This window comes from Nothoprocta perdicaria, unplaced genomic scaffold, assembly GCF_003342845.1.
Source record: "Nothoprocta perdicaria isolate Ctin4 unplaced genomic scaffold, notPer1 scaffold_109, whole genome shotgun sequence".
Lineage (NCBI taxonomy): Eukaryota > Metazoa > Chordata > Aves > Tinamiformes > Tinamidae > Nothoprocta > Nothoprocta perdicaria.
Genome location: NW_020454194.1, coordinates 1,778,041 through 1,801,583, shown reverse-complemented (window position 1 = coordinate 1,801,583; position 23,543 = coordinate 1,778,041). Strand labels below are relative to the sequence as shown.

The 23,543-nt window shown below is 43.0% G+C and overlaps 1 protein-coding gene across 2 annotated transcripts in view; it reads left to right on the top strand.

The window, feature by feature from the left end:
* TBL1X (transducin beta like 1 X-linked) overlaps positions 1 to 23,543 on the top strand; it is a 136,563-nt gene that overhangs the window by 89,313 nt on the left and 23,707 nt on the right. For both annotated transcript variants that reach the window (XM_026047159.1, XM_026047150.1), the window contains exons 4-7: positions 5,147 to 5,292; positions 7,975 to 8,224; positions 14,286 to 14,418; positions 22,700 to 22,841. In XM_026047159.1, the coding sequence (XP_025902944.1) occupies positions 5,147 to 5,292; positions 7,975 to 8,224; positions 14,286 to 14,418; positions 22,700 to 22,841 (671 nt within the window). The remainder of the gene's footprint in view (positions 1 to 5,146; positions 5,293 to 7,974; positions 8,225 to 14,285; positions 14,419 to 22,699; positions 22,842 to 23,543) is intronic.

Here is a 23,543-nt window from a genome sequence, read left to right as displayed (position 1 = left end):
AGCCTTGGTCATTTTTGTGCCTTGTACCTGCCAAGTACTTTCTAAGAGAACAGTTTGTTACTTCAGAGCTGAACAGTGGAAGAATCACTACTGGGAAAATCCATAAGGACAGTGCGGTATCAGAGAAATAAGGAATGTTGGCTATTTTGAATCTGTTGATTATGTTGAATCTCTGCATGTAGAGATGGTTAAATTATCAGAGAAATGCTCTCTCTCTTTCCCTGTCTCTCTCTTTCAACATCACTATATTAGTGATTAAGAAGGCTTTAAGAAGGCTTCCATGTGAAATGTCACTCCTTTCAGGGACAGAGGGCCCATCCTTGGCATGAGTTACACAAACATTTGTAGCAATGGGTTGCTGCTTGTGCACGGTGCTTCATAGGGGCTGCTCATCATACAATACCTGAGATGTGTGGGAAACACAATTTGACATCCATAGTTTCTTATTCACTGTCTCCTTCTGCAGTAGCCAGCTGGAGACTCACACAGTATGAATAATTAACCTGAGTAGTTTACAAATAACCTAGAGGCAAAATCTGTTTTTAATAAGTGGCTTGAAAAGGACGTTAAATTTACCAGAGAAAAGGCAGTGCCCAGGTAGCTCACAGGTAGAAAGCTGAAGCAGGACTCGGCAGATAGTCTAAATAATGACAAGCAGGGACTCCCCAGTAACTGTCTGAGCCTGTTACCCCTCGTGCTTCTTCTTAAGGAGTTCTGCTCACCTGTACATTTGCAGCAGAAGGTGCTGTAGCTGTTAACATTTAAGAGTGCTGTTTAAACCAGATTGCTTTTTACAGTGCCAGAGGAGTCAGATGAAGCTGCTCAGGGAGCACCCAGCAGCACCCCGTTGGTGTGCCTGGAAGGAGCAATTCCCAACCTCCAGGGCAGGTCTCTGGTGACAGCCAGGGTTTCTCAGGGCTATGGAGCCCTCTCCCTGTGCCTGCCTTTGGTATCCATTGCTGCTCTGAGCCACGGGTACTGCAGGGCCTGCAGGTAAAAGGAGCACACAAAGAGCAGAGTTATCCTCATTAAAACAAAAAACAGTCACTTCATAATCAATAGCAAATACTGTTTTAAGGGATGCCCATTTTTAACTGAAAGCAGAGCAGTCGAGGGAAGAGGCTCAGTCATCTCTATTTCTGCAGCTACAGCAAAAGGAGCCAGTGCAGCTCTGTGAGGCAGGCCTTGCATATGCATTTTTGGCACAGCCTGGGGCAAGAATCCCCGAATGGCTGCGTGTGCATCGCTGCTAGTGTGCACAGACACCTCCGAGTGGGAGATGATGCAGCACAGAACCAGGACCTGTTATCACCGACTGTGCTGAAAAAGTGTGGGAATCTCTAAACACAGAATTTCTCTTAGTTTTCCATTCCAAACACTTGCATAACAATTTCTGGGGTAGCGTGTGGGGACTCATTTGACTCGTTTCCTCTGCATTCATTCCACTGTACTTTATGTTGTGCAAAACTTTTCAAGGTTTGGCTATTCCACAATTCATAGATCACCTACCTGAATAGTGATATCACTGGAAGTCTGTGGTGAAATCACCGTTCATTTGGTTGTTTTTTTTCAGGCATATTACTGCATAAATAATATGTTCGCATGGTACAGAGTTGATGGTTTATGTTTCTCATGTTTTCAGTAGAGTGAGTCAGGAAGCAGCTGGAAGCTGTTCTCACAGTTCTGCCAAAAAATGGTACTTGGAGCAAAAAGCCACACTGGTTGTCTCAGTGCACAAGTGATGCCCCGTTCACTGGGGCCAGAGCAGTTCGGTGTGTGGCCGCGGTCTTCCCCAACAGCCCCTTGTGTTCATGTCTTTAGCTTTAAAAGCTCATAGTCTCCTTGCATGTGTCTTTGGAGGATTCACTACATTAAGATTTCATTTATTGATGCTGCTGGAATATAAATTAACGCTTTAGAGAGTGATTTTTACAGTTACTAAACTGACAGGATTTATGGGAAATATGGCATATGGAGATGAATTTGTGGCTTTATTCTTCTTTCTTTTTCCCCCTGCTTTTACAGCAGTTCTAGTTTTGGTCTGTTGCAATTTCATACCCTCCCTATCAGTCCACGCCTGAAGGTTCCCGTTTGCAGAGCACGCTGTGTCTCCGCGCTCCCGCCCCGGCTGCCCTGACAGCATGCACAGAGTCACTGGAGGGGCTGGTGTGCTGGTTCTTTGGCTTTGCCTTCCCTAATGTGGTTTCATGAACCTCAGAAGGAGGGCCAAGTTAACATTTGTAACACAAGCATTTAAATAGCTAACATTTAAAAAACTTGCCTTTGTTTAATAGAAATCACCTTTAATAAGACTGAGCTATAAAGCGCTACAGCACTTCTGTATAATGCAGTGCACTTACACATCTGGTAACTGTAAAAGCAAAGCTCCAGTGATTTTTCACTGTTATCAGAAACCTGACATGGGTAAAGCTTCAGTCAGGATTTTATTAATTGTATGTGTCTCTCTTAATTTTTTTCTGTATGTCTTTTAAAAACATTGGTGTAGTTGTGTAAGAAACCAGGAGATAAATAGCTATGGGTTACCTGAGTTGCTTTTTCTTTAATGACATTTGTGTATCAGTATTTTTCGGATGGGGGTGAGGACAACAGCGTCCAGCAGCACCCACTTGAACCGTGTCACTCTGTTGATTTTCAGCATTTGGATTTTTTCAGGTAGATTTTAGGAAAGTTGTTTTGACTGCTGGAGATGTATGAGTGAATATTGCTGTTCGTGAGACTGGAGCTGGGAGTGTTGTGTTTTGTCATCTGACTAGTGCTTTTGTGGTGGTTCCTTAGCATCCAGAGAACCTCTATAATCAGAAAATCCATTACAATAATATAACTGCGTTTTTATGCTGAGAATGTCCTTTTCTTGCGTGCTTTTCTCGCCGCTGAGCTGCGTTACTCTGAAGACATGACAACTGAGTACAGGACACTGAGGTTAGCTGTATGTGACATTGATCTGGCAGAGCTACTGCTTGAGATTTTCCAGCAGCCAACTAAAAAGTCAGCAGGATACCAAATGTGGTAATGACAGTTGCAAAGTCATGGTTAAACCTGTCCAAGATAATGGTTTTCTCACCTTCTTCAGGGTTGTCTGTAGATGTTTGTTGCTTGCCGTATTTATGCTGTCCGTCTTCTGACTGAATCCGGGACATTTTTGCAAAATGTGGAGCTGCCAGCCCACGAAATCCCTGCTGCCTGTTAGCGCAGCGCCCCTCGGTGCTTCTGGACAACGGCCGGGTCACCTCCTTCCCTCTTGACACAGAGTGCCTGATTGGCCCACCATGTGTTGTGAAGCCTATTCCTTCTCCAGAAAGTACTTCTGTTAATGTTATTATTATTTATGGGTATACTACACATAAGTGGAAGTTCAGAGGGATCCAATTCTGTAATTCTGGTCAGTTCCTGACAGGTATTTGTAGTGAAGGGCAGACTGCAGCATTGGGTGATCGGGCCATGGACCTCTGACTCAGGCTGCATGTACTCAGCACTTGCTTGCGTGCTTTTTGTGGAACCCTATAACATGCTTAGATATTCCAGCAAACAAATAGCAAGGGAAAAACACTGCCCTGCAGATCTCTCGGTCTGTTTGGGATGCAGCAGGAGGAGAGGCAGCTCATAAGCTAGAGCAGGACATAGAGAGCAAGACAGGGTAAGCAGGGACCAGGGACTAGGTAAGTGACACTGCATTTTTTTAGGATTTTTCTCCTGTGATTTGTTTTCATACCTCGCAATTATGCCCATAGCTGGACTGGGTGCATTTCAGCAGCACCCCAGAAACCTGGAGGAGAATCAGGAAGGGAAGGTAGGATAGGGAAAGGAGAGCATAGAGGATGTTGTCAGGAAGACTAGAAAGTACTGTCAGAAGGAAATGTGTAGAGCAACAGAGAGATGAACACCTCAGTTTTCAATTCTGTGTCTCAGATTGTTTTTACTATCTCTAATCTTAATCGAAGCACTTGCAAAAAAAAGAACTGTAAAAAAAAACAAGTGAGGGAGTGAGCAAGCATTAGCCCTAAAGCTGTGAAGTCAGGCCCAAATCCGTCCTGCAGCCCCCGCACAATTGGACATTGCAGTGTGAGGGGGAAATCCCACAACGGGCAGAGCTGTAAGTCAGGCTGCTGTTGACAGGGGGAAGAGGCATAGCTATATTTAACGGAAGTGTTTTCTTTTGAGAGCCGCTCGCTTTTTTCTGGGTTTTTTTCCTGTTTTCTCGTCTCGTCGGTGGAGGCTGCGAGGGCTCTTCCTGTTAGAGAGAGCGCATGGGTGGTTTCCCCAAGGCTTTTAATGTTAGATTAATGCTCTGAAGACAGCGTGGTGATAAATGGGTTCCTACAGTTGTATCTACATCCTGTCCTCCCTTCCCCCGGCGTGCGCCGGTACGTACAGCCGGCGTGCAGCGCTGGCCTCCGCATCCAGCGCCCCCGCGCTGGAGACACCTCGCTCTCCCTGACACATGCCTGCCAAGCACCTGCCATTCGGGATGCCCTCGGCTTTCAATAGCGGTAATAGCAACCTGCTGTTTCTGGGACGATGACAGAAAACGAAACGGGGAGCAGAGGAGCTGATCATTGAAAGGAGACTGAAAGAGGGGTCGGGGAGCTGGCTGGCCGCCTGCTGCGCGGCACGGCACAGCATGGCGTGGCCGCTCCCGCTCCCGCTTCCAGAAGGGAGGTGTGCGGGAGCGGCCCGTCTGGCTGGCGCGTCGTGCCCAGTGGCCGAGCTGCCCCTGCCACCTTGCTCCCGTGGGAGCAGGGATTCGAAGCCTCATCCCGTGAGGGAAGGGCTCCCTGTGCGAGCCACAGCCCAGCTCTGCCTCCACACAGCTTGGATGGGGACTTAAGGATGCGGCTTCAGGAAACACTGATGGAAAGTGAAGATTTGAGTCATTCTGGGGGGGACTCGAGGCCCTTGGGGTGCATTTGCGCTGCGGTGCGGCTTCGCTGGGGTGCCCGGGGAGGAGGATGGCAGTGGAGGACGGCTCCCTCCCGCCTTGTGGGCTCCCCATGTCCGGCCTGCCCCGCTCCCCTCGCTGCCCGGCGTCCCGCAGGCCGCGCAGCCAGCGGCCTCGCCCGGAGCCGCGGAGCCGCCTGTGCCGGCGCGCTGCGCCCCCCGCCTCACGGCTTCCTCTGCCTGCTTGCAGGTTTCTCCCACTCGGCCTTCACGTTCGGCATCGAGAGCCACATCAGCCAGTCCAACATCAACGGAACGCTAGTGCCACCTGCCGCACTCATCTCCATCCTCCAGAAGGGGCTCCAGTATGTGGAGGCCGAGATCAGCATCAACGAGGTAGGTGCCCCGCGGGGCGCCCCGCAGCACGGGTGTCCCCAGCCTCGTCCTCGGCCCTCTTCTGCCCCAGCCCCGGCAGAAGCCTCAAAAGCTCTGTGTGTATGCAGAGATACACAGATAGATACATACACACACACATACACACATACATACATATGTTTCAATTTTTAGCCATGGGTTTGAGGGCTTCTTGGCATCGCTTAGGTGGATTTTGTCCTGCTGATGAAGTCAACACAGCACAAGTGCACAGACTCTAGCAGCAAACCAAAGAAGTGTGTGTGTGTGTGTGTGTGTGTGTGTGTGTGTGTGTGTTTAGTGGGCTTTAGCCTGGTGTTCTCAGGGTCACGGCAGGATTCGACAGGAAAAGGCTGCAATGTGGGTTAAAGCTTCAACCCTCCTTGGCTCCGTTAGAAGCCAGTATTACACACAAGTGCTGGTGAGCTGATCTAAAGGCCGAAGAAGTCACTGGAAAGATTTTTGGTTTCAGTGGCTTTGGCTCAGACCGTATAAAGACCAGGCATCATCCCATCATGTACACAGGGAAGGGACAATGAAAGCCGCTAGTTGTCTATATGGATTGTATAAACAGCCAGCAAAGTGCCCCTGCTCTCATATTGGACTGCATGGGGAAATGGAGTATATAGCAAAAGCCGGTGGTTTTGCCCTGTTGACCCTAAAAGCCTGTTGCTTCAAGGGGCAGTGAAGCCTGACAGGTAAGCAGGTGCTGCATTGCAAAAGATTTGCTATAGATGTTTGTAACTGTCAGAGAAATAATAATCATCTATATTTCATCTATAGCTCAATGTAGTATGTGAAAAACAGGGGTGAGAACAAAGGAATGTAAAAAAAGAAATTATGTTTGTGATGCATGATTGGAAAACTCACTTGGTTTTATCAATAACATTCTGTGTAGTTTTCTTTTTAAGACCTTATATCACGTTTAAGGGTTGTGTATATGTCATTTCTTAATTGGAGCAATGACATTTGACAGTCATGCCAAGCTGCACTTTGATGCAGTTGTAATAACAAACCACTGTTGGGAATCTGTCTCAATTTGCTGCTACTTAACATTTTGCCCTATGCTTGAAATCGGATCTATGCAGTTAGATACTTCCACCCACAAGCAACAAGTTCAGGTTGTAGGAGAGTCATATGGATCTACTCCTATGAATCCCACTTGGGGATTCAGAGCTCGCCTCCGTCAGGAAATGATCTAAAGATGCATATGCTGGCACTGTTAAGATTCGTGGTGCTCATAGCGGTTTGATTCTGTTCAGTTACACACTCACTAAACATGTTAGAGCAAAACAAGTCATTTGTTTTGGAGTCCAGTCCCCAGTAGTAGCTACATACATGCTTTTGTATGTGCATGGCCTGCAAGTGTAATCAGAGCGTTTCCAAACCCATGTTTATGAAATGGAAGAATTGTTCATGAACCACAGAAAGGCAGTGAGGTGCATGTTCTAGTGAGCAATCTCACAGTTAAAAATTGAAGATGTCAGAAATTCATTGGAAAACATTTTTCACACTGTGTAACAAGGACTTGAGCCAGTTTTCAAATAAATGTGTGTAGAGACATTTACATTAAAAATGTTGAGGGGGAAGAGTGCCTATATTTGTCTCTTCTAATGACTCTTTCCCTTTTTATCTTCCCCATGAGGAAACAAGTATGTATTATCTTAACATTTTCATTGTGAGGAATAATTCAATGAATAGTTCTACAGAAGCATATTAGCCAGCCAAATTACTATTTCTCTGTATTAGTTACTGTCATGCATTAAAAGTGGAACTCTTTCCCAGCTGCTTCGTCTATCCATATTCTAACTAATACTCCTGAACCCCTAAACTTCCACTGCTGGGTCTTGTTTATTTCAAATAAATAATTGGAGTTTGAAAGAGATCTTAAAAATGATCCTTACTGAGACTACAAAACCTTTGCTCCATATTTAAGATAATGGGAAAGTTAAAGTGAGGCTAAGTAGATACAGCAGTTGTTGACCTGCGTTTGTATGAAGTCTGAAGAAATAGTACTTAAAGCACTTAAAGGTTAATTCAGTTGATGGTTATCCATGAAGCCTAATTAGTGAAAATCTAATTCTGAGTCCTGTCTACAAAGAAAAATACAAAAAAAAAAAGAGAGAGAAAACTGTAGCATAGCCATAAAATGAGCTACAACTGGTGACACTGGACTGGTGAATGCAAACCTCTGAATTTGTGCATACATCCTGTTTTGTCTGAGGTTCATTATTCATCTACCACTTCCATTCAAATGTCACTGCTCATGCAATAAGACAAGCAATTCAACCAAGGTCTATTTCTCAGTTTTAGCCATGACTCATTGTTTCAAAGTACCAAATAAACAGAAACTTTCTGTCATCATTCAGACGATCTGATTTTCACAGCATATTTTCTTTTGCATCTCTAAATAGCTTCCATGCCTGACTTACAAAAAATGCCATGAATTATCTGTTCACAGAACAGATTTCTAGGTTGGCCATGATCACCACCCTAGTGCATGTGAGAGAGGGATGGACCACAGAAGTGCAGCCCCATAGGTTAAGTCAAGGTGCAGTATCTCCACCCCAGCCGCTTGAGCTTCTCCTTAGGGTCACCTCTTGGCATTCCGCAGCCACGGCGAAGATCCGGGACCTGCCCATTTTACGCTGCTCCTTCTCCCCTCAGGATGGCACCGTGTTCGACGGGAGGCCAATAGAGTCGCTGTCTCTGATAGACGCCGTCATGCCCGACGTGGTGCAGACCCGGCAGCAGGCGTTCAGAGAGAAGCTAGCCCAGCAGCAGGCCAGCGCCGCCGCCGCCGCGGCCACCGCCGCGGCCGCCGCCGGAGCCACCACCACTGCTGTCCCCCAGCAGAACACACCAAAGAACGGAGAAGCCACTGTGAACGGAGAGGAGAACGGGGCACATGCAATAAGTAAGCCGGCGCGTGCAGCTGCTTTCTGGTACTGGGGTCGGTACGGGTTTGAGTAGCGCCCTTGGAGCTGGCGGCCCCTGTGAGACGGGACGCAGGGGAGTCGCTCCTGGAGAGGGGCACAGTTTTGGAAGGCAGCGGAGTGAACTCTGGGCTCTCGGTTGCTGGGGCCTTCTCAGAATGCAGAAGCTTCAAAACTGCCGTCTCCTAAAAGTGCGCATTGAAGCTGGTGCCATGAAGTGGAGCTCTGTGCCGTTTCCTTTGAGCAAGCTGCCCGGACGTCATCAGTATGATCAGCTCTATAAGTGCTCTTAGACAAATGGAAAGAAAAATGTAGATAGTTGATAAAGATTAGGACAAACTATAGCTACAGTTCATTATTTTCACCAGACTGATGATTAAATTAATAGAAACTGGAAGGGAAATGGGCTAAGAGGTTGGTTTACAAGCCATATACGTGTTGGTAAATAAAACGTCCCCGAGCATTTGAACGCTGTCCTGTGATACCCAGGCCCTCATTAGCATGGTCCTTGGCACGCTTTGGCCTGTGCGTGCCAGCCATCTCAGTACAGAAAGGTCAAGCACAACAAGGAGGGCTCATGGCCACAAACTGTTCCCAGCAGACAGTTTAGATGCAGCCATCCTGCATTGCAAGCACAGCGGGCAGCATTCCTAACCTGTTTTACTTAAGTGTACCTGCTTAGGTGTATGAACCACTGTAAACATCTGAGTGAGTGCCAGCTTCCCTGGACTTCCCCTGGTCTGTGGGAAAAGTCAGAGTGCTCAGGAGCTCTGAATTCACCTCTGCTTGTTTATGACAGGGAGACACTGAGCTAGACACAGTTAGGCAAATAAAACAAGGGCTGCACATACCAGCGTGTGAAACTAAATCTTGATGGCTCTGTTGACATTGTGGAGTAGATATGATTAATGGTTCTAGTTTCTATGAGCAAACGGTGCTAGGGCACTGGCTGCCCTCTGAAATGAGAACTTAATCCCTGATTTCCCTCAAAAAAAATGCAGAAGAACGTGCTGGGCGGGTTTGGTGGGAAGCTCTTTGGCTTAGGCAAGCAGCAGGTCAGGGCTGAACCAGGGCAAAGGAGGGTGTTTGTTCTGCAGTGTGGGGAGCGTTATCAGCCTCCATCCTCTGCTCTGAACAGATTCCAATACAAGCCAGCCACAAAAATGCCATTTTTTTTCAGAGAACTCCAGTTTGACAGGATAGTTTTCCCCCGTAAAACTGCAGTGATTTAAATTACACTTTTATTTTGACAAAGTGATTTGAAGAAAGTTCTAAAATATTCCAAAGTATTGTCTCTTTCTAGACCACTACATGTTAAGTTTTACTTCAAAATTTTAATTCAAAACTCTTTTCTTTGACATCAAACTTATTTCCTATATAAAGGTATACAAACAGATTTGAAAACATCTTTAAATGTAACAAATTGGGACATTTTCTTTGCTGACCTTTCACTTTAGCTCCTTCATGAAACTTTGGGGGGAACCTCTTCCTGTATGAAGACAAAAAATTTTTAAAAAATGGTAAAAAAATGATTAGCAGATGGTCACTAGTGCAGCTCCCCTCAGAGTCGCTTCCTCCTGCTCTGGAGAAACTATTGTACTTAAAACGAGAGAAGAAAGCCTTGCAGAGCACTTGAGCTGCACGTGCACGCTCTGCGCCTCTGTGTCTCGGGTTTGCCACTGGCACCTTGGAAAACAGCGCCTGGAATTCTGCCCCTGGAGGGAGCCCTGCAGACAGCACCGAGAGCTCTGCCCCTCTCCACGCTTATCCGCACCCGCCGGAACAGCGAGGCTCGCACGGATCCAGCTGGCAGCTGACACCCGGGCCCGATGAACTTGCTTGCACTTTTAGTTCTCTCTTTTTTGGGTAAAAGTACAAAATATAGTTACATTTGTTAATTAGAGTGAGCCCTACCCTTCTTTTTCACCTTTTACCCTTGCTCGTGTTGCCCTACCTGCTCCCTTGTCGCTGTGTTCAGACGCTCTGTGTAGTGCAAGATAGAATAAGACAAAAAGTCCGAAAGAAAATGTAGGTTAGGACAAAACATTTTGGATAGGATAGGATAGGATAGGATAGGATAGGATAGGATAGGATAGGATAGGATAGGATAGGATAGGACTTAAGACGGCTAAGGTGGAAGCTGGGAGACCTGCTGGAGGTAAAGGGAGGCTGATAGGAAGGAGGTGAGAAGCTTCCCAAACCTTCATTTCCACTGTTGTCAGGATCCACAGAACGGGTGGGTGTCAATGGTGCCTTGAGCCTTAGCCATAACCGTAACTCCATAATAAGAAAATCACCCATATATCAGCCTGAATCCCCCAAAAAAGTCAGAAAAGGCAAAAGAACAAGGTATCTTTGGGAAGCTACCTAGTTTGCATTAACTCTGATATGCAGTTCTCCTGGGCTACCGTAAGCCTTCCAAAAAAGTGTTAATGTATTTGACATAAGAAGATAGAATATATTTTTATATGCAACATAATAAGATAGAATATATTTTTATATGTGCTGTATATAGTATAATTAATATAAGATAATAGGGGGATTTCTTCTTAAAAAAAAGAAATTCTAACTAAAGTAACAATTTGAGACACATATTTAAAAAAAATAAAAAATAAAATTGCTACCTTCCATTTCTGCTTCCTGGTAATGTTTTCAGCTTTAGGTCTACTAAAAACTTAATAATAAAAGAATCACCAGAAATAGAACCAGACTTGGGGGGTTTTTTTGTTTGTTTGTTTGTTTTTCCAGTTGTAATTTAGTTTCATTTATTTCATTTCATTTACAAAGATTGGCATGAGTTTAATAAGAACAAAATTCTGAGCACAAAAGAACTGAGCCCAGACGAAAAGGAAGGGAAAGGGAAAAGGGAAGGGGAAGGGAAAGGGAAAAGGAAAAGGAAAAAGAAAGGGAAAGGGAGGAATTCCTGAGAAAACTCAGGTTTAGATCTTAAAATAACTTTTTTTTTCTGATGTGGTAAAGAAGAAAAAAGCTTAAATCACTCACAAATATATTAAAAGCATAAAACCACTGGAAATTAATATTTGCATTCCTCCAAACTTTTATGAAGTTAAAAATAATATTAAAAATATTTTAAAATACTAGAGGGCAAAAAATAGAAGAGCATAGTATATTTTTAACCAGAAGGTCCTTGGCCTTTAGAAAATGGCTTGTATTAACGTTTCAGCATGGTCCTCTAATATGTGACCTGCTGCTTGTGTTTTCCACCTAAGAAAATGTGTTCCATTTGGAAGAACTGTCTTCTTTTGAAAGGATACTTTGTACAACTGAGATTTTAATCAAAAACAACTGACGTGAAAATACTTTTTAAAAAAAGGAGGTCCGGACTAGGATATCATCTTGTCCTGTAGCGTTTCTGCATTTTTTTGCTGGTAGTTATCAGATTTTTTTCATATTGCCAGTGTCCAGGTGACTCTGCAAAGAGCCTGAAGTCATATTGCAGGAGTAGGAACTGTCCCGTTTGATTAATTGGACATTTTAAATATTGTGCTTAGCAATAACCATCTAAATATGAATGTTGCTGACTGTTTAACTAGTGATGAAAACAGGAAGAAAATACCCATACTATGAAGATTTGCAAACAGTTTCTGGAAGACTCTTCATTTTTCTCTCTCTCTTATTCTGCACAATCGGAGCTATAGTATCAAAACGAGTTTTGGAAAATAACAGGAAAGAGTCGTGGAGGAGTTTGGTCAGTCCCCAAGGCACATCAGCCTTGCCAGACACCAGTGCAGCTATCAGCTGATCGAGGTTTCCTTTTCATAGCAAGATGTTTTTTTTCTTTTCAGCAGTTAATAACACTGAAAGTGTATTTAGGTTCTTCTATCCGGCCATGAGCAAAGGAAAAATTTCTAAGAATCGGATGGCCTTGCTCTGATAGCACCTCATAACTCTGGGACCTTGGAGTAATGCTGTTCTCCAGCCTTCATTTGATTTTACCCGAGAGGGATCAGCAGCTCTGCCTTTAGAGCCAGGCAGGTGACACTAGGATCGTATCTGGTAAGAGTAGCCTCATATAAGTTTTTCAGATTGAAGTACTTGAAAGATGCTACCTCTTAATTTGCCCGCCGTTTCCAACTCACACTGTGAGTAGAACACAGATGAATATATGACCATTACCAAGCTGCTGCTTTGCTCATCCAAGTGTGATGTGAAATAAGATTTTTCTCTTGTTTTTTGCTATGCTGCAAAACAGAAGACCGTGAGTTGTGGGCTCCTGTCTTCTGGTTGGTTTTGACAGTGTTTTGCTCTTCATTGCCCTCATTATGCAGAATAACATCTCAAGAGCTCCCACTTGTTACTGTCAGGCTAAATCTTGGGCATTAATATACCCTGACAGTACTCAGGATACTATCCATGTCAAGTTCACAGGTGGTAAGTGTAGTTAAAGTATAGATATTTTGATTGAGGAATGTGAATTATGAAACTACTGTTACCTGTTTCTTAATTTTAATACTCAAAACAATGCTGTGTAACTCAAGAACTTTGTGTGGACCAGTGGCAAGCTAGAGCGCAGAGAGAAGACACCATATGTAATAAGGTACCCCACAAAATCTGCTATTAGAAGTGTTATTTATGCAACTCAACATAAAAAGGGTAGAAAACTAAGGCTGAAATCTGGAGGTCTTCCTTCCAGTGGCAGCCAGGCACACTCTGTGCTTGATGGCAGCCCTTGCACTGTGTGGTTGATGGCAACCATTGCACTCTGTGCTTGATGGCAACCCTCACACTCAGAGGTTGATGGCAACCCTCACATTCTGTGCTTGATGGCAACCCTCACACTCAGAGGTTGATGGCAACCCTCACATTCTGTGCTTGATGGCAACCATCACACTCTGCAGTTGACAGCAACCATCACACTCTGCAGTTGATGGCAACCACCGCACTCTGCAATGATGCCAGTCATCACGCTCTGTTTTACCAGGGAGCGCGCTCAGCAGAGCCGGGGTATCGGGACAGATAGGGGGGTTAAATACTATAAACAGGGGCCAATAAAGGAGTATAATTATTTCACTTGTGAGCCTATGGATCTCCATGTGAAAGACTTAACCCAGCATAAGGACTCCGGTCCATCAGAGCCCATGAGCAGGCCAAGAGCCAGGGAGCTAAAAGCCTCCGTCAGCCCGGCCCGTGGCTGCTCTGGGCTGCGCGCTCCCCGCAGCAGCAGCACCGGCCGCGTGGTGGCTCAGGCTCCTGCCTGGCCTTGACTCGGGCCCCTCCACACAGGGTGATCATCTGGTGGTGCTGCCTGCCGGGAGGGGCTGCTCGAGCTGCAGGCAGATGATGAAGATTTATCCCGAGGCAATGAAAACATGGCTCGTGCTGCAAACTGGAATGAATTGCTGCCACTAAGAGAAATTCATCATTTTAAGTTTGCCTTTTATTTTTTTTTCCCCTTAAGGGATTACAAGAGCTTTGTAAAAAACAAAGTTACTTAGACTGCAGAGAAGCACCAAAATTGCAGTGTGCAGGTTAAATATACCTATGCATCAGTGGGATCTTTTGCCTATATCGTGATGCCCTTAAGTAAGGAGATCACTCACTGTTTTCCTGCAGTGCTCAGGGAATGGGGCCCTAACTCAGTGTATCCTTCATCTGCCAGGAGCCCCACATTTTACCTACTGGATACCTTCCAGGAAACTGGATGTGCTCTATGTTACTTTTTACAAGAACAGCAGAAAGCTTTCTCAAATGTAGTAACATCCTATTTTAATAAATCCAAAAGTCATTTTTAATAAAGTCAGCTTCCAAAAAACTATCAAAGTAAGTGCTAACCATTTTTTGAAGAAAATCGGCATACATTTATACAGAGTATTTTGGAAAGTTCTACATTTTGAAGAGCTTCCCTAAATTTGAATCACCCCAGTGAGAAAAATAGAATGATGTGGTCAGTGACACAACACAGTTAGCCATTTGTAACGTGTTCATTGCATTAAGCTTTAGCCTGTGGATAACCAGCTCTTTTTAAAGCAGATCTAAACAACATCTTGCAGACTACTTATATTCTGATGTGTCTCCTTGCAGATAATCATTCAAAGCCAATGGAAATCGACGGGGATGTTGAAATTCCTCCTAACAAAGCAACAGTCCTTCGGGGCCATGAATCAGAGGTGTTCATCTGTGCCTGGAACCCTGTCAGTGACCTGCTGGCGTCTGGGTAAGAGCGGGACTGAAAGCAGCTGCTGCAGCTGGGGCTTATGTAGAGAGCAGGGACACGGGAGCTGGTGCTAGGGATTAACGAGGCTTCGTAACGAGGGCCCCACCTGTGGATGCCAAGCACTTCCACGTGGAAGATGGGCCAGGTTCACATACCTGGAGTGTGCTCGGCTGCCCTCAATGCACACAACAGCATTTTAAATGCTTTAAAATAATTGTGGAAAAAAATCTCAAAATAGTAGAACATCACGTAACTTGTTTCTGGTCTTCTTACTCCGTGGTGAACACTTGGGCTTCAGAAAGTCATTGTCATAAAACCTTTATTTAAATAAGTATCAAAAGTCTTCAGAGTTGTCTTTGGCTTATACCTGCATCAGCATGGTATAACCCACCAGGAACAGGCCTGCAGAGCAAAACCGCTGTGTGAGGGCTTTATGTCCCAGTGCTTGTATTGAGGAGGGGGATTTTCAGACTAGACCTAGTTTTGTCATATAAAATGAACGTTTGAGAGTGGTTTGAGGACATACTTTGATTTAATTTTGTTGAAAAGAATTTCCTCCAGTTTTTGCTCTCTAAGGCTGCCCTGCATTGAGAACCAGCATGGTAAGTGGGACCATCAGGAGATTCACTTTCAAAGCACACTCCTGACCCTAACTAAAATGCTAATGTAGACATACTTATAGGAGCTGTATTGAGACACTGTCAAAACGTGACACTGCATTTGTCCCTACTTAAACATTAAAATGAAGGCTAAAATTGAAGAGAGCATGTCCATGTTCCCAAGGTCTGCAAGATCATCAGTCAGCATAGTCTTCTTCTAAATTAGTGACTGACCTCATACATGAAAATGAGAAATTAGAGTGCAAATAGGAAAGAATAAATGAGAAAAACAAAAGTCATTGACAGAAATAAATGCAACTTGTGTAGAAACGCAAGATCTCTAAGAAAGAAAAGACAGCAGTCTGTTGAAGATGAGTAATTTCTGACAGCGTTAGATTTTTAGAAAAGAAGATAGCTCTAAATATCCTTTTTTATTAGGAAATGTGCAGTGCAATAGTACTTTTAGAATCTATAACACTAGATATCTTTGCATATTCATTTTAAATGAGCAGCAGAAATTGCAAAACTGCATATAGGGTTTTTTTTTTGATGAAATTTGATGAAATACTTTGGTGGTCATCTCTCTCTATTTTTTCCCCCATTAGCTGCTATTAGCTTCCTTTAGTTTTCCATTAGCTTCCATTTTTTCCATAGGCTTAATGGCCTTCGGATGGGGCTATTGGTGATACCATGATTCAGGAAAGCAATTGTAATAACAGACATACTCTTACACCTTGTATTTGCAGTGCTTTCTGCTCAACATGTGCCTCTAGCCATTCAGCCTTCCAGTGTCTCAGGCAGTGATACTGTGCAGGATTACTGATGCCTAGCAAAGATCAACCCAAATGACTATTATTAAGAGCATAAGAAGGGACCTCCTGGTCATGAAGGAGGCAAGACTAAATTATTTCATATGGATAGATTTCTTCCAAGAACATAATTGAGAGAGCTATACAAGGAGATTTATATCATGTATAAATCAAAAAGGTTTTGTGATCTGATCTTTCACATCTGAAAGAACTGTGGCATATGATATCTTACGAGGAAAGACTAAGCGAGCTGGGCCTGCTAAGGCTAGAGAAGAGAAGGCTGAGTGTGGATCTCATCAGTATGTATAAATACCTGAAGGGTGAATGCAAGGAGGAAGGGGACAAACTCTTCTCAGTGGTGGCCAGTGACAGGACAAGGGCTAATGGGTGTAAGCTGAAACACAGGCAGTTCCATCTCCAGGTGAGGAGGAACTTCTTCACTGTGAGGGTGACAGAGCCCTGGAAGAGGCTGTCCAGGGAGGCTGTGGAGTCTCCTTCTCTGGAGATCTTCCAAATCCATCAGCCTGGATGCCGCCCTGTGCCCCGTGCTCTGGGTGTCCCTGCTGGAGCAGGGGGGTTGGACTGGATGATCTCTAGAGGCCCATTCCAACCTTAACTATTCTGTGATATGATACTCCTGGTACAAATCTGAATGGATGTCTCAAAGAAAAAACAAGAAAGAAAAAAAAAAAAAAAAGGATGGTAAAGAATCTGTGACATTAATGAAAAGCTACTGCCTACATAATGATTTGCAAATCAGCAGCTAGTGATCCTGAACTGACTTGGTCCTGTACCATTCATTTAATTCAGTATATGTCTAAATGCTGTGATTATACATAGGTAATCATGACATAATAGTAAAGGAACTCCCACAGATTAAGAGGTGAGAATGTAATTAACCATAATAAATTGTTTTTGTGGCAAGTACTTCCTAAAGATGAAAATTTAGAGCAAATTTCATAAAAACCTGGAATAGCTTCCAGGAGCACAGGCAAATTGATGTAGAAGATTCGATGTCTGTCTTGAGAACTGTTATCTTAACCCCTTTGTTTAGGATCATTCAAATCAAGGGACTGGATATGCTGATCCAATACCTCTCCTGAGACCCTGTCATCCTAAAAAATCTATTTTCACCCATCATGGTATTTATTTGAGTTCTAAGGAAGATGGTCTTCAGGTGACCAGTCAGCACAAACACGTTATTTACAGGAAAATCCATGGGGAGGTAGGATACCATATAGAATTACTCTTTAGGGCCTTTTGGTGGTGCCTGAGATGAAGGGAAGAATCCTGCTTTGTTCTGGAGAGGGTCTGCCCAGCTGATCTTAGACATCTACTCAAGTGCTGTGTCCATCTGCAGGTACCTATGTTGCTCAACTCATCCTGCAAGGAACTAAGGCTCCCAAATAGAGGTGTTCAGACCTCATCGATCAGCGTTAGCATTGATGACTGCCCCTACCCAATCCTACTCTTTCTTTGCCAGTACCTGCCATTCCTGTGTCTCACAGCCCTAGTGTTCGTGGTTTAAACCGTGCAGTATCTGATAAACCAGAGTATGTCCTGCAGTGACTGAGGACCCGAGCACTGTTACACTGCCACAGGGTGCTGAGCAACAGCAGATGGATGGACCAAAGAGCAGAGGACACTGATACCTGAAACAGCTTCAGCTAAACCTGGAGAATGGCAGCCCAGACTATTAGTCAGATGCCTCTCGTTCTGTCTCATCATCCCTTCCATTTGCCTTTGCCCTTCAGAGTTATGGGTCTTTACTGATAAGTTTTGCTACTGATTTTGGAAGCATTTTGGAAGCACACCTGGCTGGAAAGTACATTCTGATACTGATTCTCATGCAGACTGATGGCAATGCAATAAAAATACAAATAGTTTACGTTCATGCACTCCCTGAGCATATTTGAGCTTGCTCACAAGAAACAAAGCATGAGAATTCAGTTAGCCTTCAGATAATGCAGCAATGAGTACCTTATAAAACCTACACGATTGAAATGGCATCAAACACACAGGAAAAAGAAAGCAAATAAAGACATGGTTTCATTGTGCCATTGCACACAAAAAAAAAGTGTTTGAGAAGTCTAGTATAACGGTAACAAGTATCGTATATGGGTAAAGTGAGTATTACAGCACCAATTAAATGAGGGGAAAAAGTCTCTGAGCTCTTGAACATGCTACAGTTCTGTTTGTCCCTTACAAATAAATGCTTCCAGAATGAAAACTGAGGTTAATCTGATGTGCCAGTCCTGAACTGTTTGTATTCTCTAATAGCCATATTCTGCCCAGGCCTAAGTTTTCCTTTTAGCTTTCCTACCTGCCAGACTATCCATCTGCTATCCTTTAAGAAATACATATATCTAAAAGCTATTAGATAACTGAAATAACACATTTCTTCTATCTGTTGTGCCTGCTCTGTCAAATACAATGGACCTCTATATATAACACACATTTTCTTCAAACAATATGTTATAAAACTAGTAAGTTTCTCTAACTATTAGTGCTTTAGAAGGCATTCTGATGTAATCTTCAAAACTAGAAGAGTTTAAGGTCTAGTCCAAAACAAACTGTACGCGGGGATTAGTTTGCAGAATAAATTATCTGAAACTAGAGCATGAGTTTCCAAATGTTGTGGTATCCCACTGAGAAGGGGCATTTGGTGTTGGGTGTTCCATCCACTCATTCACAAAACCTATTCAAGGTGTAGAGGCCCACACAGCAATGCATACTCTCTGGGTTTTACAAAGGGCTGTTGAAAAGTGAGGAGGAGAACCTCTCTGATAAAATAGTCAGAAGCAGTACATACTGTTACATACTGTCATGCTCTACATGCTTCTCTTTCCTCTTCCACCGCGCCTTAAAGGAGAAGATGAGAGACTAGAGACATCAGTAAAGCCTATCGAAGGCTTGAGTGTTACTGGATGCTTATGAGAAGGATGCTTAGATATCATGAAATGAAGTATTATAATAGTATAATACATAGTACATACAGATATGTAAGAGGATTAATTATCCATCACGAAACAAATCAATATTTCAAAACAAATAACTGCATGAAATATTTTGGACATGTAAAATAAAATGATGGATGGCCAAATCTCAGCTACCCCCAAAATAGTTCTGAATCTTCTATATAGTTCTCAATCTTCTCTGCAAATACTGCCTTCTTTCATGAAATATCTTTGACTATCTATGTTTTAATTTTATGACATATGTAAATTATTCCGGGACGTTACGTTCCGTGGATGACCCTGACAGAGAGAGTGCAAGTTCACACGTAGCAAATTCTGCCCAGGATTTGCCAGCATATGTGGTCCTGGTCCACTACCCAAGGATGCTTATGAGCATACTTGAAGTTCTTAGCATTGAAATAGACTGTGAATGCCAGCGTTGTGAGAGCCTTGGACTCCAGAAGGTTTTCTAGCTAAAATGAGGATGCTTCTGTCTACACATCCAGCTGCTGCTTCCAGGAACATGCTCTGTTCTGTTGCCTCCAGCCACGTCCTTCAAGCAACCTCGTAGCCTCTGAGCTAGAGGGCCTGGCATCATTCCCAGCACTGAGCAGTAGGTTTCTTTGCTCGTCCTTGCTGATCTATGCCTGCCTCTTTCACAGTGAGGGAAAACTTCCTCTTTTCCAGAGCTCCATGGGCACTTTAGCTCTTATTACTCAATGAAATAATTACCAGTAAAAGCCATTATTTACAAAGTTTTAGGATTATGATCATATGTCTCAGAAGCAAGAAAAGATGTTTCTAGGTCGCCTTCTGCCATCAGCTCTAAGTTGTATATAATGCCTTCAATTACCATATTCCTCATACCATTTTTTTAGGGACGGTTTTGACATATCCATGCTTGTTATTGCAGATTTCAGACTCCTGAAATAGTGCCAGGTGTGATTTCTGCTAACTGCAAGGGCTGATTTATTTGCAGGTGAATTTATTGAAGCCTGTTCCTTCTTTGCACCAAATCCATAACACAAAATGGTCGTCCATTAGGTGAGATGTGTTTGAATAGGCAGTACTGTAGGATCAGCGCAGACCGAGAGCCTTCTGCCAAAGCGTAGGCACTAAAATCTTCCTCTGGATACCTCCAGCATCCCTCCCGCTGCTGACTGCACAGGAGTGAGCACTGATTTTGAGTGAGGAGATGTGAGCACTGATTTTGAGAGACCTGCCACATTAGCAGGAAGTGAGTTGCATAAATTAGGAGAAGGGCTTCATTCCCTTTTTGCCTTTAATGATTGCTTTCAAAATAAAATAATACAAAAGTCAAAGCTATTTAAGCCAGAAGTGCTTACAACTCACATTGTAGTAATATTGCAGTAAATAGAATACTTGAAATGGAAGATGGGGCATCATGAGAAAAAACAGTCATCTTGCAAATCCCTTTACACAATTGCAGCGATTTTAACCTCTGTGCTGACAGTTATGGAATGGGAATTTTAAATGTGGCGAATAAAATTCTGCAAGCGTTTGTCCACCTGGATTCATGATTCCATGCAGCTGAAGAGCATGAAATAAAATTATTTCAGAACGAAGCCTTCCTGAAATTTGGCAGTGCTCCACACTAGTTGAGAAAAGTGCACCTATTACTCAAGCGTTCATGACTTGCATGTTGGAATCAGCTGCTTTATCATGCAGATAGAAATGCTCCGGCAGGCTGAGGAGATTAAATATCTTTCTGAATTGTGCTTGAACTGCGGTCCTCTAACAACGCAGGGTTCACTGAATCATTCAGCAGAAATCAGAATACTTTCCAGAGCAAAGAAAACTTCCCCCCACCACCACCCACCCCAGCAACAAAAGGGCAGACACACAAATACCCCTGCATCACATCACACACTGATGGGCTTATAAAGCCTCTCTGCAGGGACACATAATAGCTTATGTAGCCTCGGGAGGAAGAAAATGGAAAAACAAAATTAAAATACTGGAAAATAAGATTGTCCAAGCACAGCTAGAATACTGACTAAATAAAACGGTTGAAAAACAAAACATGACCCTTTTAGAACTAGCAAATACCGAGTTGTTGTTTGATAGCCAAGAGCTGAGTGTTTTATTCAAAGGGTCCAATAACAACCTGGGCTATCACAATGAGGGCAGGCCTGGCTCAGAGTCTGCTCCAACAGAGAAGCCAGCACCAAAGGAATTTCCTAGCTGGCTGGCATGTTAACCCAGAGCCCAGACGTATAAAAGGCTTGTGTTCCCATTATTATAAACTACCACAAATGAAAATGTTCCTTAACTTCTAATTTGCTAGCTAATATGTGCAAAATTGTTGCTCAGTTTTCTGTATCTGTAAAAATAAAGCATTGCATTGAATCATGCAGTCACAGCATGAAGGCGAAAATTATCCTTGCATAAATCATTTCTGTTTCTCTAGGGTAAAATGCCAAAAATGAAAGAAGGGTCACAGAGCAATAGGCTGTGGTTAGGCAAAGCCCTGGCCACCCCTGCCTTCTCATCTGGGCATTGAGGCTTCACAGGAGGCACCTGCCCCATGCATGTGATGAGCCCAGAGAGTTCTGAGCCACTGGTGCAGGTGAAGGTTGAACCATTTGTTCAACCCATTTGAACCAGGTTTTTTTTGTGTGTAAAATCTGGCTAAGTTCTAGGTAGAATATTTGCAGTGGGGATAATCTAGAAATATACAAAAATCAATGAAGTTTGGCATTTGAAAAGTGTGAAGTTTTTCATTTTTTCCTGGAATTTTTAATATCAAGAAGTAAAACATTTTATTAGTAGATCAGATGAAAATTTTAAATTCTCTTGTGAAAGATTTCCTGTTCAGTAAAATATGGGTTATCAAAGCAAAAATGGATGTCAGTAGTTTCATCTCAGAAGAAACACCTTCTCTCCTCGCTAGTCTATGGGAATGGGAGTTTTAACCAATACTTAGGAAAGATGGGGAAAGGTAACACATGAGGTGTATAGACATTGAAATTTCATGTGGACTGCATGAATTCTAGGAATCTTAAGTGAGATCCTAATTCTGATCCAAGAACGTTTCTGTTTACTGTGTGCAAATGAAAACAACTGTCTGGACAAAACAAGCAATCCTTTGTACAAGTAGTTTTATTGATTGTTTAAAAAAATAAGTTTGGCAGGGGGGAGATGAGACACAAATCCCAACAAATTGGAAATTCCACTTTGCTGATCTGTGTCCTCAGAGACATTTTTCATTGGAATAAAGCCTAATGAAAACTGAAAATAAATATCTGATTTATAAGATTATGATAATCTCTTCACATACTCCTCACAACTTTATGTAGAACATCAGAATTTTAGTCTGCAATAAAAACATCTTCTTAGAAATTATTGGGTCTATAGAACAAATTGAAATCCTAATGCTGTCTGTCTTGCAGTCTGATGCTCTTATATCAGTTGTTATTTGCCACTTCTTTTTGGACAACATGAGCTAAGCAGCAAAACTCCAACCAGCATAGGACTCCGTGGACAAGACAAAAAGTGAATTAAATTACCTTTTTATTTTCCTGACCTTTAGGTTCCGTGGTTGGATTTAATTTTTGTAATGTAAAGTTCCCTGGGATCATCTCAATTACACTGCTGTGTCTTATGTAGCAAGTAGAAAGTGTAGAGCACAAGCAAATATCTTCTGGGTAAAACTATTCTCAACAAAGCAAATGATGCTTTAAGATGTGTATTTAAATTATATTTGTGATTTAAACATATGTTAGCATAATAAAATTAAGTTTTCCAGTATAGGAACTGTAGGAAAGACAGAATTGGAAAGAAGAGTTTCACTTTTAAGCCTGTCATGAGATGTTCTTTCAATCAAAAGTTTAATTGCAAGTTTGTTGGGTGAATTCAATGAGAAATGTTCATATTTCCACGTTTGCTTTTATAGATCAGGAGACTCAACGGCCAGGATATGGAATCTCAATGAAAACAGCAACAGTGGTTCCACTCAACTAGTTCTGAGGCACTGTATAAGAGAAGGAGGACATGATGTCCCCAGCAATAAGGATGTGACTTCACTGGACTGGAATGTAAGTTAGCTTCTGAGACTGGCCATGGTTTTTAACTGCCTAAATTTAATTCAGAGGCAATTGCAGCTCCTGCTCCCTGTTTTTTATATCTGAGGTGACCAGAACTTCTGTCCTAACCTACTGACCTCTGGGTGAAAATATTCATAATAGACTGAACTTTCCCTTGTACACTCTAATTTTCCAGAACTCTCGCCAGCTTCAAGTTTAATATTGATGTATTTATGTGTCTGCTTTTAGGAGCAAGAGTAAAAATAGCTAACTTCACAGATGAAGATTAAGCAAGCCATTTATGAACTAATGAAGTCTGATTAATTGTACAGCTACATCTCATGGTTAATTTATTTTATTATATGAGGAGGTGTAAGTTCCAGTGAAGCTTTTCTGAGGTGGGAATTTATGGAGACCTCCTTCTCTTTGAAAACTGTGGTGCATAACAAAACATGCTCACATTATAGTCTTCCTTTTGGTAAGAGCATATGTAGTCATTCTCTTTCTTACCTGAGTTGTCTTCCCTGATTTCTTATTTATTTTTATCACAGAATCACAGAATATTTAAGGTTGGAAGGGACCTCTAGAGTTCATCTAGTCCAACCTTCCTGCTCAAGCAGGCACACCTAGAGCATGTGGCACAGGGTGGCATCCAGGCGGGTTTTGAAGACCTCCAGAGTAGGAGACTCCACAGCCTCCCTGGGCAGCCTGTTC